The sequence below is a fragment of the Struthio camelus genome, chromosome 7 (assembly GCF_040807025.1).
Source record: "Struthio camelus isolate bStrCam1 chromosome 7, bStrCam1.hap1, whole genome shotgun sequence".
In the NCBI taxonomy this organism is placed as follows: Eukaryota; Metazoa; Chordata; class Aves; order Struthioniformes; family Struthionidae; genus Struthio; species Struthio camelus.
In genome coordinates, this window is record NC_090948.1 from 13,188,971 (window position 1) to 13,206,140 (window position 17,170).

The 17,170-nt window shown below is 39.1% G+C and overlaps 1 protein-coding gene across 1 annotated transcript in view; it reads left to right on the top strand.

Moving 5' to 3' along the window:
• SORCS1 (sortilin related VPS10 domain containing receptor 1) overlaps positions 1-17,170 on the top strand; it is a 316,869-nt gene that overhangs the window by 122,541 nt on the left and 177,158 nt on the right. Inside the window, exon 3 of the mRNA XM_068949692.1 lies at positions 15,198-15,297. Within this exon, the coding sequence (XP_068805793.1) occupies positions 15,198-15,297 (100 nt within the window). The remainder of the gene's footprint in view (positions 1-15,197; positions 15,298-17,170) is intronic.

The window sequence follows — 17,170 nt, forward strand, 5'->3', positions numbered from 1 at the left end:
GGAATGGACCCTCCTGCTAAATGTTAAACTGACCTTTTCAAGAGGAATTTACTTGATAGTTCTAAGTGAAGCCCCGCTTTAAGCGAAACCTGTCACTGCAACATGATTAAATTCACTTAAATGTACATCAGTTGCACATATTATTAATGGAAATTGAAATCGGCCTAAATGGTAACCATAAATTTTAAAGCAGGGGGAAGGGGATGAAGAAGGAAAAAAACCACACAGGATGTGAAGGTTAAGGTGCCTTATCCACCCAAGAATTTGTGGGCTCAACCAGAAACTTTATTCTGAAGCAGAGAGAAGCACACTGTTTTCTATGTATGTACAGTGCCCTAGTTCTAAGCCTTAGAAGAAGGGAGACTTGGTGCATTTTTGTCAGAGGTTTGATTTGTGGAGTCCTAGAAGAATTGGCCACAGTTGTCTAGTCTTATTTCACCTGGTGCTGGACCTTTAAGAAACAAGCTATCAGAGTTCTGGCAGCCTGTTTGATAGATGACAGGACTGTGGGTGCCTCTAGGTAGCGATGAAAGTGGGTCCCTGGGGATACCTGTGATGCAGGAGTGACTGTTCCCCAGTTGAACTATATATTTAAATTCTCGTACCCGTTCTTGCCTCTTTCCCTTCCCTATGATCCAACATGACAGTTCCAGTGCTTGGCTGTTTTGATGAGTATCTGATCTAAGTGGGCCCTAATAAATCAAAACTAAATTGAAGAGCTTCCACTTTATGGGCTTTTCATCAGTGACCTTCCATCAAGCAGAAGGACGTTACTGGCAAGCATCTCCAGGTGAATGTCCAGAGACTTATGAAGGTTCTTTTCTAGGGCGGTTATCCTTATATTGTGTGTGACCTTTGTGATTCAAAGTGCAAATCTGAACCTACTGTTGTTAATAATTCTTGTTCTACCAGACTTGCACACAGGTGAAACTAGCATGACTTTAGCCAGCTGTTTTGGGACATAGAGTACTTCCATGCAGCAGCAGATAACATTTCAAAAAAAATATCCAGATAATCCCTTCTCTGAGCTAGAGGCTGAGTAGGATGCATTACCCACAACCTGCAAGCAAACAGTAAGATGTTACCTGTCAAGCATATGTTACAGACTATTTCTGTTTTCCCTGATGCTATCTCCGCTCCTTACCATAAGAATATAAGTAGGAACACATAATATACACCACCATCTGCTAGCTGTGCAGCTGGGGAAACACATCAGCATGACCATATCCATCCTGGGTGAGCCCTGTGCCCTAGTAGTTGCATGACTGTGTTAGCAGGGAGCAGTATGTCTGGAAGTGCTGGGTTCTGTTGGAGGCAGGCTGTGGTGTTATGCATGAATTTAGGGGATTACATGGTTTGTGAGGTCATGTGTGGGATCAGGATCAAGAAGTGGATTTTTTTAGGGGGCAGATGGTGTTCCTTAAAAGCAAGGAATCCTGAATTGGTTAGGGGTAGGGTGCTGGGTATGGATGGTAGGCAAAGAGGGGGAGTCAGTGTTTGGTGCAGAAACAGTGTACTAATTGGGATTAGATGCTTTTAGACTCACTACCACATTAAATTTATCTATCTAAAGTTTATGCTAATTTAGCTGAGGGGGTTAAAAAAGGAGAAGAGGGCTATTGTGATGTTTCAGAAAGGCTATTAGGGACATTTAAAAAAAAAAAAAAAGACACTCACTCTGCACTCTTTAAGAAAAGATATCTGGCAGAAGTTGTTCAAGGTTGCATAAGTTGCTGCCAATTACCGTTGTATTGCAATTACTATTTACTTACTAATTAAATAGAACTGGCTTTCGGTGACTGAGGAATTCACTCTTATTGGTGAGCTAGAGGAGCTGAAATTTGCTGCCTTTCTGAGCACATAGAAAGATACACCTGCTTTAAGGGAACTGGTGATGACTGAGGACAATAGGCCTATTATGATAAAAAGATAGAAGGATTTCTCGGGCTTATTTCCTGTCAGAAGCATTATTTTAATGACTGGATTATATAATGTCTTTGGGACCTCATAGCTTTGGAAAGACCTTTCTTATTTTAAGTCTAAAAAAAAAATAAAAATAGATGGCGGGGGTGGGGGAATCTTTTGGCCCAATTTCTTTTATATTTTTTGAGGCACTTGTGTACAAGTTTTGAGTAATAGATGGATATGACCATCAATGAGAATTTCAGTATAAAGAAGTCTTTTTAAACATTTCAATCTATATTTTTCACTTTCTCATAAACAAAAAAAAATTAATATGGTTTTGTAACGCAGAGCAAAATGGTGGCTTTATCTTGTACAAGATGTTTCTGATACGGAATTTACAGCACAGCTTTGGCTGTATTTCATCATTTACCAGTAGCATAAAAGCAAGATACTGTTTTATCTGCAGCAGGCACTGACTTTCAAAGATGACTTTCAAAATCAAGGAACCAGAAGAGCTGAGCTCATTTCTAAACTATCAGCCCACAATTCCTCCACGCATAGATGCCAGTGTATCAGTTCTCTAATAGCCTGTTTGAACACCTCACCTTGACCACATCTTGCTCTGTTCTTAATACGTAGCACATTGCTGCTGACCACTTTTTTTTTTTTTTTTTTTTTTTTTGGAATGATGTGGAACATTCATTCTCCTCAAGCCTAGGAAATTGTATTAATCTTCTGCTGTGTGCTTTCATTTCATTTCCTGTAAAAATCTATCTTCTGCTACTGGAGTTGACCTAAGGTTAGATGTCAAGGGAACAAATCATTGGAACTTGCTCCATACCCCAGGAGTAGCTATAAATAGCAAGCTTTATAACCCTACTGATCCTTGAGATACATAGTGATAAATATGCTCCTACCAACCAAGAAGAAGAAAAAGCTTTGTAGCAATGGGTGATGTATGTGCTATTTGAAACTGACACAGAAATTGTATGGCTGTGTCACTCAAAAAAAAAAATTCTGCATTTGCATGCTTTAAAGCAGTAGTTAGTAGTTCTTGGGTAGTGTTCTATATCTTACTTCACAAGCAGGTATTGCAAAGAACCCAAAGTTCAGACTAGCACAGCCTTTAAATCCAGCAACAACATGTTTTTTTTTTTTTTTTTTAATGTAGTTGATTTGGGTAACAATCTAGCTAGTACATCAACCTGATTGCTACAAAACTCAATGAGACCTTTTTGATGGGGTAGTTTTCAGCAGGGAAATACAGCATCAGTCAGATAAATCTTTTGCAATATTTTAAAAATGAAATCTTGAGAGAAAATGTTGAAATAATTCAAAACCGAAAGTATTTCATTTTGATTTTGTTTTATATGATTTTTTTCCCTTGGGGTGAAATCTAGACTGTACTATAGAACATCCAATTGAGTGGATAATGATAACACTGGTATGAGTAGGATGAAACGCTCTGAAATGGTTTTTTTGACTTAATCATTTTTTGCCCCCTATATTTCTGTTCTCTCTAGAGATCAGAATTGTGATGTTTTGAATCAGGACAAAAACAGAATTTTCTGTTGGAATTGCCCAAGGCATGGGGATTCCATCTTCCAGCTAGCTTTAATATACATTTCTCTGTGTAAGGCACTTTCTAGACTGGTTTTAAAATGGTCCTTTGGAGTCCATGGAATTACTCCATTATATCAGCTGAAGGCCTTGGACAATGGCTCTGAAAATAATGTCTTAGGCTGTCCGTGCATTTTAAGCTTTTCAGCTATTGATTTGTACTGGTATGATAGAGCTAGGATTGCATATTGTGTTGCAAATGCTTAGATGGTGCTAGTGAGGAAGCCTCTTTTGCAAGGCATGTTACTAAAAGCTAGAGAAGAGCTGCAGTGTTTTTATGACACAATAAAATTCCTTGTTCTTAATTGGAGACAGGTTAAAATAGTTGTCTGGGTGGATAATGTGACTATGGGTGCAAATGTAGCTCTGTTGAGCTAGTATATCAAATGCTGTAACTGAGTTCAGCTTGCTGTGATTTTTTTTTCCTCTCCCCTTTGGCCTGGCAACACTCAGCTTTTCAACAAACCTGTTACAACCTCAGTGTTATGTTAGGGGTGGGGAGTACAGAACAAGTATGATTGTGTCTCATCTCGCTGATTAATGGAAGAGCTTCCTGCTGCTCTGCCCTTGAGCTACAAAATCCATTAACCACTCATTGAGGTGCCTGAAATTTATTCTGGCCATTATCATCAATTAGAAAGTTAATAGTTGGATGATTACTGGGCTACAATCCTGGCTATTTATGTGATTTCCAGCCAGACTGGTGTGGAGATGGGAAGATGCAACACCCAAAGAACCACTTTATAAGCAGGACCTTAGCGGTAAGACTACTGTGATGTCAGTGTGCCTAGTGTAAACCAAATGAGAAGGAAAATTATTAGTCTGTCAGGGTTCTTTTAGTTTAAATGCCATCTTTTAATTTAAATGTGTGGAAGAACAGCTTGGATCTGATTTAATATTTATCATAGCTAAGATGGGATTTTGTATTGATGACCTTATGGCCTTGAGTCAGGCTGGGCCCATGGGAATAGCTCCGTTCTGAGTTGCAGTGGTACCTGGTGGAGGACGCTCTGTAGGTTGCTGATAAAGGAAAGGTGGAAGTTTGCACCCTAGCCTGCATGTTTGTTTTAAGGAACAAGTTGAATTGGCGAGGAGACCTTCTGGGCTAAAGCTCTTCTACCTGTAGTCCACAGATCCTGAAAAAACCTCCAAGAAACCTCCCTAAGGTAACAAGGAGCAGCAAGTCTGTTGCCAGTAAACGCTCATTCCCTGCTTCAGGATCTGCCCCTTTGTTGAGAAGAATGCTGTGACTGCAAATGGAAAAATGTTGAAAAACAGTGCTCTAGACTTTGACAGGGAAGGAGAAAATGCTTGGAGTATATACAGTCAGATGCACAAATATAAATAGTATATCAGCTTCTGGTACATATACATTAGTCTTCTCCCCCCCCCCCCCCCCCAAAAAAAAAAAAAAAATCAGTGATCAGTGCTATGCTAAAACAGAGTTACTGATCCTTTCTTCTTGCATCCAAATGAAATGTCTCATAGTAAAATGGGAGAGACTGCACCAATGTTTCAGCCAGAGTACAACCAGTACCGTCCCCCGGAGCCCTTCCTTGAGAGGGTCAAGGGAAGGTCTCCCTGTGATGGCGCTCTGTTTTTTCTCCCTTTGGGCTTGAAGTAGGTATTGAATTAGACCAGTTAAAGTGATTATGACTTCTAGCTCCTGTCCCCTCCTCTTGGCTTTTGCTGCTTCCATCAGTGAGGGGCTGCAAGGTGGATCTTTCATGCTACATGAAGAGAAGAAGCTGGGATGGAGGTCTGAGGGAGAGCCCTAGGTAGTCAGCCCCATGGCTGCTGTTTGCGCAGTGGAGGTGAAAACTACAGTTCCTCTCACAGTCATCTCACTTCCCCTCCAGGGGCAACAGTCAGTCTCGCTTTCTAGGGGACTGGTAGCCAGGTAAAAAGACAGTAGATGCACAGTTATTTTGCCACCAGTGTAGTCCTTTGTCCTAGGCATTCTATCTCTTCTCCTAGAGCTAACCCTGCGGTGGCTGTTTAGCACAGTACTGTTTGAAAGGAATTCCTGAATGTAGCTATAGTCCCCAAAATGGGGCTGTCCACAGCAAATCCTAGGTATTGCTTTCAGAAATTGATTGTAAATCTAGAAACCTTCTTCAGGCTAGGATGCAATTAAGGCTCTGTGCATAATTTCTTGTACAAGAAGTTGGAAATTGAACCTTTGAAAGAAAATTTTTTGTCTTGTGTTCTGACAGCAAAGATTCTTCTGATTTCTTGGAAGCAGCTGCTTTCAAACCAGGGAGAGTCCATCATTGAAGTTACCTGTCCGGTTCCACTTCTACTGTGGTCCAACTCCATAGGAGATACTCCAGATTTATGAGGGAGTGATTAGGATATGACCCCTGATCAGCATGCAGAGGAAGCTTGGAGCATCCGAGTATGGATTTTATGAACTGCCAGTGTCTCATTGTACAGTGAAAGGGGGATCACTGCTCAAATGAGATAGACAGGACAGACATCATATGAAATTAGAGAAGCAGTCAAAGGGGAAAAACGTGACTCACTCCTATCTAATGCAGATTTGACATTTTGTCCACTAAAGAATCTGATCTTGCTCTTTGTTTTGGGAATCCAACCTTTGCGCTGCAATTTCTCTGAAGCCTGAAGGAGAAAAAAGCCGATCTCTGCAATACAGTGGAATGCTACTTCTGTTTAAAAAGTGGCAATAGAATCTCATATTTGAAAAGGTGAGGGGGGGAAAAAAAAAACCCTTTAAACCCCAGCTTGCAAGCACAAGATGTCTTTGGATTGTTAAACATAGTTTGGAAATGAGATACGCTGCCCCGGGGCTAGTTCACTGAGATGTGAGGATCTGAAGAGACATTGTACAACAGGATACATGTTTCACTAGAGCTGAGGCTGGTAGATAAATCCATATTGCTGCTTTGCCTTTCTTCCACTTTATTCTTTGCTAGGATGATCTACACCCCAAACTGGCTCTTTCTGAGGCTTTCATTTCCAGTGAATTTACTAGGTGTCTCCAAGAAGCAGCCAGGTGAGCCACATGGATTACTTTGCTCAAAGGGTTGCTAATCATACACAATGTAGGTGTGGTTGGTTTGCATCAAAGAACAGTGCACTTAAGTAGAATAGATATTAAATTAGCTTTTAGTAGTTCACAGATGGAACAAGGTTTGCTTCATAATAAGGACAAGGTGGAATTCCAATAAGGACAGGATTCCAATCCAGGTGGAATCATTTTGATGTCAAATCAAGAGTGCCTAGGTCCTGTTCAGCATAATTTGGCTAAGTTTTCAGGTGGTAACAAGCACTTATAGGGCCTACCACTTTCCTTGGGCAATCAGAGAGACTTGCAGTTTTTTTGTCATTTTTCAATCCTGCCCTTCATGTCCGCATTCATGCGCTAACTGGATTATTAAAAGAATTCTCCTTCTCTTCCATCTAGTGGTCGCAAGCATTTCTGCTGCCTAAACCTGTGCATTATGGTACTGACTAAGTTTAGTCTTCAGCTTTGTTCAGCTGAGAACACTTGCATGTTTTTTATGGTTGATTCAGTTTTCCTTTGCCTCTCCATTGATACAGGTAAGAGTAAGAAATAAGCTGATCCTGATTACATGGTTTCTCCTTATCTCCTCCCCCCTCTTTTTTTCCCCCTGGTAGAATGGTGCTAGTTTCCAAGATTGTATCAGCCTGGGCACCTGGGGCAGTGAAAAGATTTGATAAGGGCTAGGTCCTCTTGCTATTTAATTCCACCCTCCTAGAAAAAGTTTTAATGGCAACCACTGCTCTATCTCCTAAAATCTTATGAGGGAAAAGTCATCCCCAAATGGTATGGCACAGGAAGTGAAGAAAGGTAGGAAGACCGGTGTACCTACACAACATATTGGCTCGTAGAGGTGACAATGGGTAACTCTGAGTGTCTGGTGTGTTTAGAAGTAATGTATCTCTTTACATCTTTCCATTAATTTACTTTGGGGAAGTGTCCTCAGTGCAGGGTTTGTATTTCAAATACAGCTAAGTCCATAGCCTCCTAACAGGACTTCTAGCTGCCTGTTCAACTCACATGCAGATCTGTAGAGCTTGGTTCCTGATGGAAATAAGCCTTATAAGCCCCTGTTCTCTGTCCATCTGGAACATCCTCCACCTCCATCAGCCCATTACTTATGATCCCATTGAGCAAATTCTAGCTGAACTGAGTAGAGAGCTCTGAAGCCTCTGACACATTGGACTACTACTTGTTTTTCTAAGCTTTCAACTTCCAGAAAGGTTTTCCTCTTCCTCTGCCTTAGGTAAGGTAAGAAAGATTTGTTGCATGGAGAAAGGTGCTGCCTGGGGAAACTGTAATGATTGAGTTGTCCTGAACCATGCCTGTGTGCTCCGTTCAGCACAGCTGAGATGACAACAGGAGTATGGGCTGCTGTGAAACTATGACCCATAACTAGAGCTTGCTTGGGCAGATACAGATATAGCCATGTGGCTACAGATTCTGCCAGAATCTGCTTTACCAAAAGGATAGATGGTCATTACCTCAGGTATCGTAGAGCTGTGAGAAACAGCTACCCTGCTAAGAGAGCTAGAGTGGAGAGAGATTCTCCACTTGGGTTGCTAATGTGAGTTACTAACTCCCAGGTGAAATAGCAGCAAAGGCAAATTAACCTAAATTATCTTTTTTCAACCATTATTTTCAGCATAAATAAACAACTCATTGGGTCACCTGCAGGTAATACCCTCTTGCCTTCCTCATCGCCTCCTCTCTTTGCCCCCCACCATTGCCTTTCTCTCTGATTTTGGTAAGATTTTCAATAAGTATTCAATCTAATATATAAATTCTGGATTGGATAATAAAACATGAGATTCTTTTCCTGCTTGTCACATCTTTAAATTATTTATAGTGATAATCAAGTGAACTATATTAAGCCAAAAACTGCAAGGAATTTGACAGTGTATATTTCTGCTCATTTAGATTACTCCAAATAAAAGTTGATTAAAAAGGAGAAGAAAATTGAATTTAATGGATTATGCAGAGGAATGTCGATTTTTAAAGTTTTGTTATTACTTTTAAATTTTTTCCCCCCAGCAAAAAGTCCTTCAAGCAATTTCTGTAGGTGGGAAACTTTATTTTGTGATGAGAAAATCCTTTCCCTAAGGAAAAAAAATGCATTTCAGTAAAGTCATACAAAAATTTGTAACTATTTCTAGTAAAAACTGCAGTCGCAACTCAAACTGGAAGCAAGAAATTTTCAAAATGGAGGCTTAAATCTGTTTTTAAATGTAAATTTAAACTGTATTTCACTTTGTGTTTCTTCATTTTAGTGTTTATATTAAGACTCTTCAATCCATACTTATACATGCAAAACCCCAGAAAATTTATGCTGTTAGGATGGGGTAGGAGATCACTGGAGCCTGAGGAGACTTGCATTTTGCCCTGTCACAGACTTCCTTGCAATGTAGGATAAGTTACTTTCTCCTTCAGTTTCCGCCATCTATACATTGGGAATAGTAATACTTCCCAGCCTTCTGAGGGCCCCATGGGAGGAAAAAAAAAATCATGAGATGTGTTCACATAGTGAGAGCACTATGGTGGGTCCCTTGAATTTTTGAAATCCCTTCTTTTTATTTACCCTGGAGATGTCTTTAAAAGTTCATTTCAACCTGTCAGGCTTTATTTGCAATGTTTTAGTGCAGTGACAGCAGCAATGTTGTTAGAGACATTTAAAGAAGTGCTAATTAACTGTATGGGCTCTCACTGCTGTCAGGTCACTTGATAAAACTGCCCGCTTTAACCAAACTCTTCTGAGGGCAAAAGAAACTCTCTCAACTAGCTTCACTGTAGCTTAATCATAGCTTAAAGAAAATGAGCTACAGCTAAAAATCAGCCAAGATTCGTTAGTCAAGTGAGGAAGAGGAGACTAGGAAGGCATAAGACACTAGGGCTGGTCCCAGCTGGAGAAAGGCCTTCAGCAGGGGCAGCATGGCCAGGACAAGAAGCACTTCAGTGCTGAGAGCATCTGTCTGGTTAGTGGGATATAGATATCTTAAAAAGCCCCCAGGGAAAATTTCCTAAACTTTTCTACCCTGCTAAGCTAGACCTGTGTGATTGTGGGGGAACAGCAGCTGCACAGTGCCAAAGCAGGGAAGAAACGTGCACAAATGTGGGCACGGGCTGCCTGTTTGCTGCACGGAAACAGTGTCCAAGGAAAGTCTAAGGATGCAGCTTTCATGGAATTTAATCTGCTCTTATAGTTGCTCTTCGTAACTTCCCTCAAAATGTCTCAGAGTTTGGCAAACAGTTCCCATTGGAAACGGGTAGGGCATCTGGGATTTGCTTAAAGACTTAGTGAGAAGGTCAGCCAGTGGCAAGAGGCATTCAGGTGAGATAAGGTAATTCTTTGTAAGACAAGACTAACTCTCTATGGAAATAAAAGTTGAGAGGAAAAAAAAAAGAGCTCTAAACTGAGATCAGACGTTTCCTTCTGGGAAAAATGCCAGGGTTACACATGAAGGGGTTAAAACAGGCACCAAGCCAAAAGTGACATCTATCAATGGCTTGTGAAAGGCTTAATAGAAAAAACATCTGAACCTAAATGTTTAGCTGTTGAAGAAGACTTTAACATTATTAGCTTTTGTGAAACATGGTGGAATGACAAAAATCAGTGGGAGACTTTAGTAGTTGGCTATAAAACCACAAAGGAAAGAGTTTCAATTTAAGTGATGTGGGAACAGCACCTCAGCCTAGAAGGATCCCCAGAAAGAAAGAATGCAAATATTGAGACCTTTATAGCAGAGTTTACAAACATGTTTGAAACATCAGATACAGGAATATAAATGTGCTACTGAATTACCAGCTCCAGTATTTCTCATGTTAAGACATAGAAGCTTATTTTTTTAATGTCTTAATTATTCCTTTATTCAAAATCTTATTCAATGAAAGCCTTTTCCAAGTGCAGCCTGCCACACCGTGGTCCTGCCTTCTGCAAGCAACCCAAAAATCTGCTCGTATAGAGATTAACGCGATGGTGAGTGGCGAATCTTGTGCTCAGCTGGCTGGTAAGATTTGCCACGTGGCAAACCTAGTTACGCAGGAGGTTAGAACGGACCATCTAATAATTGCTGCTGATTCTTATTCAAAACATTGAACTCTTGCTAGGAGTGAATTCATGCGCAGAAGGAGAAGCAGGCTAGAGCCCCTCTGCTTGCCCCACTCCTGGCTGTGCTGAGTGGCCCTGCTCTGCTGCTCCGTAAGCACATTGCAGGTGCTTCTAGTCCCGCTTCCTGGGGTTGACTGCCACTTGGAGAGCAGTTAGAGCAGCGCTTTGAACTATGGAAGGAGGAGAGTGAGGATATGATATCAAAGACAATTTTTTCATATTAGGAAAAAAAAAGTTATGTCAGTGTATGAAAACTATGCATAACTGGTGACAAAAGAACAAAAAAGCATTAAGTGGTGTCCATTAAAATTATTGCTGCTTAATGTGAGTTATAATAAGGAATTTTGTGTGTTAAGACATACTTTGTATGAAAAGAAAGCTGCACTCTTATAGGTAGGAGAGATGATAATTCACAGCTTGAAGTCTAGCTATGTTTTTCTTTTTTCTCATGGGAGCATTCCAGAAAGATCTTCTTGCAAAACAAACTTTGAACAACCTTGAGCATTATATGATTTATTTTATTTTCTTTTTTTTAAGTCTTCATCAGCTTAGGTAAAATAAGTACAGACAACCTTAATTTGTAAGAAAGGAGAGTAAAAAGCAACTTGCTAGGAAACTTATTTAATCTATACATTCAAACTGACAGTCCTGGATTTCAATCTGCAGTTTGTAAGAAAGAAGAAAACTTTCATAGGGTTCATGTTACTGGTTCATTCACACTGCCTATTATAGTTTTGAAATATTAGTAGGAATGGATTGAGATATATTCATGACAGTAGGTGGACTAATGGAATTCTGCACACTCTAAATAAAGTCACTGAAGTTTATTATAATACTGTAATAGAAATGTCATTTATCCTGATGGTAGGAGAGGGAAAAACCTTGTCAATGAATAATAATGAAGCTATTTAAATGTCAACTTACTTGCAAACAGTTCGCAAAATATAAATTATTCTGCGTGTTTTTACTCTAGTTTTATTTTAATTTGTTAGGCAGGAAAGTTTAGTTTCACTCCTACCATTTTGACTTTTTTTTTTTTATACTGTTGAATGAACTGGTAATAATTAAAACATTTGTCTTGGATACGTTTGTCTTGAATGTTGGAAGAAATTGGTCTGATTTACAGACAAAGTAGGAAGTTTTATTTTGAATGGTTACTAGTAAAATTTGGGATTGATTTAAGGGAAGTAATTACAACTAAGAGCAGGTATGAAACTATCAGAAGCAAGTCAAAATACTTTTTCTGTATATATTTTATCAACTGCATTTCAGTAACATCCACAATTTGCTAGCACATACTTTTTTTATTTTTTTTATTTTCCCAAACGTTTAGTTAGACTGGCACAGATCTCTCATCTCTCTGTGAACCTTTCTATTTCAAACTTAGGTAGGCTTATTTGGACTCAGCTTATAGCTGTCCCCAGTCAGGTCAAAACAAATCAGCTTAAAGATTCTGAAGTTGAAACAAAACAAATTACACAGCGACTTAAACTAGTTTGAAGCGCGTTCAAAAACAAACAAAAAACCCCTAGCCCACCAAAAAAAGTCTGAGAAACCGTTCCAACGTGTATTCCTACACAAAACTTAATGTTCATGCAGTTACGTATAGTTATTTCAGTAGCTATGGCTTTTCAGCAGATGGTTCAGAAGCTATGAAGTTTCATGTCTGTGTGTTCAGCTTTATAGGTCCTAGGTTTAGTCCTTTCAGATGAATTAGTTCCCTCTGCAGAGCTTCAGAGAAGTGGCCTGCCACACAAAGGGTGCGAGCTGGTGGTTGATACATATCCGTTCCCCTTCAGATAACTGGGATTGAATTTGTTGATCCAACACTATCATTACTACCTACACCCTGCTGAGGTACATCTGACTTTTGAAACACTTCCAGGTTAAGGTAGCTTCCTGGATCACCAAAAGGCAGCTAAGTTTTCGTGGAGTAGGAGGAGTCTCATGCTGCTTTATATAACAAGCTCTTCATTTTTCTTATTAAATGGGTATCTAGCCTGCCAATTGATGCCTGCTTATATGTAATAGGAATATGATGAACCCAGGTTGGTGATACCCCAGGTTACATCCCAGTGGTGGCTTCAAGTGCACTCAGTATTTCATCTCATATGATCCTTTTGTTCCACTATTCCGTGCGTGTGCATATGTATAATCACTTCCTTGTGCTAAAGTACTTCTATATTCCCATCTGCTGTTGTATAACACTTATCCCCCTATTAAAATTAGGGACAATTTTAGAGCGCTTTGAGAGAAATGGTGGCTTGTAGCTGGGCAGGTAAAAGGACCGGTTATTAGTAACTTAGAACAGTGATAAGAGTAAGATCAAACAGTAGCTCCCTTGATCACTTGTACGTTTTTTCATCTGCACTTTTTTCCAACCTTTCCATTTTTTTTCCAAATTTCTGTTGTTTTTATGGATGTTGACAGAAGCATACTCTTCCATCTGTAGATAACATTACCTGTAAATAAAACCATGAATGTGAAATAATTGCCTAGAGATTTCAAGTAAAAAGTAGCTGGCAATTCTGACTAAGATGATTATTTGCAATAGGCTTACAACGTTTGTTTGGCTGTGCTGTGATGGAGGTGCTTGCTTTTTCTCTTTAATGACTGCATAACAAAATGTATGGATCAAACTTTCCTCACTCTTATCCCCTTTTGAAGGCTCCCATTTTGAAATCAGTATCATTGGTATAGAGAGGAGCTGCATTACTTTATTAACATATTTTTTCCTAACTCTACGGGTCAGATTCAGTCCTGACATTCTTTGTATTTCTTTATTGACTTAAATTTTGTAAAGGATGGATTTTTTTTGATGCATAAGCCAAGTAAAGGTATATAAAAGTCTTGACTATGAGAAGGCAGTGGAGTGAGGCGGAAAGGGTAACCGAAGTGAACCAGCCGTCCTTGGCAAGGCTGTGTTTAGCTCCCTCTGTGTGGCTCCCATCACCTAAACACCGGAACATCTCTGAAATATTCAATAACAGAAATAACTGTGACAGTATCTTTCCTCTCAGTCCACTGAGGAAATAGCCCAGTCAATTTGTGTGCTCTCGAGAGAGATGACCTTATAAAGGGAAAGATCAATAAATAAATAAGAACTTAGCATTCATGTTTTAACCAACAAAGGTCACACAAACACATGCTTATGTGTGTTGGAGGCAGGGGGAAGGAAAAAGGCAGTGTCTTAATCTGTAGGTCAGCAATTATATGACCAGGACAGACACCTACGTTTGCTTTGACAAAGTTCATAAATAGAAAGACTCAACTTTAATCCAAAATGGCATTTTGATGTAATCCATTTTAATGGGTGAAAAAATAAGCTTTGCTATTGTTGTTTGTTCATGTGTTGACTGCAAAATCCCAAATCCCAGAAGCTATGATACGAATGTAATCATCTGTAGATGTGGAACCTGATCCAAAATCCTAATCCAAAAAAAAGGGGGATTTTGGTACATGTTAAGTGCCTTAAATACATCTGTGGATTTGGCAGTCCTTTCCTAGGTAGAAAGATAGAACCTGGAAATTATGGCTGTCTATGGATGGCTTTGGAACAATTTGGCTTTGATTAACAGAAGGAAAATCAGTATTACTGTTTGCAAGGGAAGTTCCTTATTGACCTGTTTGTTTTAATGGCAAGGTAGAGTTTTATTATCTGGAAGTAAATCTTACACTTCCATATGTTTCTTTTACCCAGATAGGTGTCATTTTTCTGCAATTTATGGACACCAGTATCTACATCCCTTGGTTATTAGTACATAATTCAGGCAAATAAGAGCTGCTTAATGAACAAAACCTCTGCTAATAATTGATGATAGTTCCAGTCGAGTGTTAGAGTAGATGTTACAGAAACTTTACAGAGTCTTGTTTGTTCACTTTTTTGTTCCTCCCTAAGACATGTAGTCAGTGTCTCTATGGGTAATGCTGATATCAGAAATGGATTATTTTCTCTAGTGAATGGTGATGTTAAAGCAAGACAAAACCAGCTTTGTCCATACTGCCTGCTGGTCCATGAAACAAAACCATTGTAAATCCTAACGCTCACGTAGTTAGGTTTTCACAAGGACATCAGTGTTTTTCACAGAAAAATGAACTCTGTTTCACTGAACAATTAGCTGAAGCAGCTACAATGGGATATGCTGATAAGACGATATCTTAACAAAAATTTAGTGTAAGCTTAGAGTATACAAATGAAGTGAAGACTTTAGCCCCTTACTGTCTGCTGTTTTATATTTATGACAATCGTTATCATCATCTCCTACATGCAAAATTTAACACTTCTTATTGTACATGTTTATTTTAAAGTGCTTTGGGAAGATGCTGATTTAATTTTTCCTAATCTAAATTAAATGCAAACGATAAGCACTCACATGATGCTGTGTGTATATAATTAAGTATCATTATGTACTGCATGAATCATTCAAAAAGCTCTAGAGAGCCATTCTGCTATATAAAACATGACTTATATTGAAAAGCAGCCAACTGACTTGTGCTTTTATGATTAAGTGTTTGTACTTATGAAATCTCTTTGAATTATAGGTCAACAGATTATGGGACAACCTATGAGAAAATGAATGATAAAGTTGGCCTGAAGACTATTTTGAGCTACTTGTATGTTTGTCCGACAAACAAACGTAAGGTAAGTAATAACGTAGCTGCCTTGTTTTGACTTTACGATCCGACTTCTGTCCTGGTAATCTCTGTACGTTTCTTCAATGTCTATCGCTATTTAGAGAGCGAGAAAATTTCTCTTTTTGAAGAAATATGTCACTTCACCAAAACATAAGCCGGTTTGTGCCACCTGAAAATCTGCTTTTGAAGACACATGTTAGCAAAAGATGGCCATGAAATGGATAGGCATAATAGGTATCATGCATCTGATTGCTTGCTTACCTTTTGGCTACTGCTAATTTTGCTGTTTGAAAGGGGGAGGCGCTCATTAAAACAATAGAAATGCATCTACAGCAGCCAGATTGTATGTAACGTTATTTGTTTCTTAAGCGCTCCTAATAGCGAACCGAACAGGATTTAACAAAATCCTGCAGAGAAAATACCTTCCGAAGCCCAGAAGGTTTTAATCATGCAAGCACCCTGCTGAGTAACAATTTACCAAGAATTTATAATGCTGACATGTTCATAAAAGGTAGTTGATGCCGCCTTTCGCATATATTTTGACCGTTTTTGTAATGCAGAGGTATGTAATAAGAATTGAAGCACAGTTCTTAATGATGATGAAGACTTACATTGTCACATGTGAACATGCTTGTAAACTTAATATTGTTTAATGACTCTCCCTCACATGCTCTCTTAAGAAAGGATTTAATTATCTTGTTTAGTGGTAGGCAATTACTGCTTCTGGTGTTCTGACACGGACAATAAGTAGTAGTTTAAATCATCCAGAAATTACTGATGATTTCATTTCAGATTTCCCAATATGTTGATCCAAAAAAGAATGAAAAAAAATCAAAGCAAGATTGAATAGTCGTGATGACCACCTCCTCCTCCTCTTGGCTCATTAGCTGTGGGGTTACAGTGTATGCTCAGCATGTGGAAGGCCCAAGTCCAGGCCTTTCCTCTACCAGAAGGGATATGAACCTCAGCAGATTAGTTGTCTGTCTCTGCTGTGTGTCGTAGGGGATAGATGATTAAGCGTCCCAGGCAGAACTGAATTGTATCAGTAGAGAATGCTAGTGAACACTTGCGTCCAAAGGAGATTGTATGTCTGGACAGCTGAGGTTACTATTGATGCTATTTTCATGACACTGAAACATTGAAGTATTCCTTATGACAGACTTTGAAAGGAAGAAGGAGCTGTCCGTCCAGAGAGGACAATGCTTAGCTTTATTCTGTTGTAGTTCATGTTTGTTTAATTCTTTTTCAAAATAAATGCACACTTCTAGGTACGGATTATTAGACCTATTAAGAAGTTGACCTTAGGATGAGACAAATCATGTCCTAGTGTCACCTACTTTTTTCCCAATTGTCTGTAAAGGGGGCCAATACCACTAGCTGAGGTTCAAACATGTGGCAAGATACAGCTGATTCCTCCCTGAGTCTGGAAAAATGTTGTGTTCACAGCCAAGGAACCTTTCACTGATGCTCAAGGACTTTTTTCTTTCTCCTGATAATTTACAAACATTAGAGCATAAAACCAGAATGTCTTTTGGATTGTGTATTCCACTGCCTTGCAACAACAGGCAGCTGCTTCATGTGGTCTTAATGAGACACCTATCAAATGCTCTCTTAGTCGTATTATGATTTAATGACTTATGGCAATGGATTTACAGTGCTTCCTAATTTTGATGAATTTATTTTTTGCTGGAAGACCATCAGGAAAAAAAGAAATTGGCTGCCGCTGTTTTAATGCGAGCTGATTGATTCCTCATACCTACCTAAATTGCAATGATTATACAAGCCTGTAAAAAGGCTGAGGCATGGGGAGGCAAATGAAGTCTTGATTATTTAAACAAACAAAAAAACCCACTCAATTCTTTTGATGAAAATTGGACTAA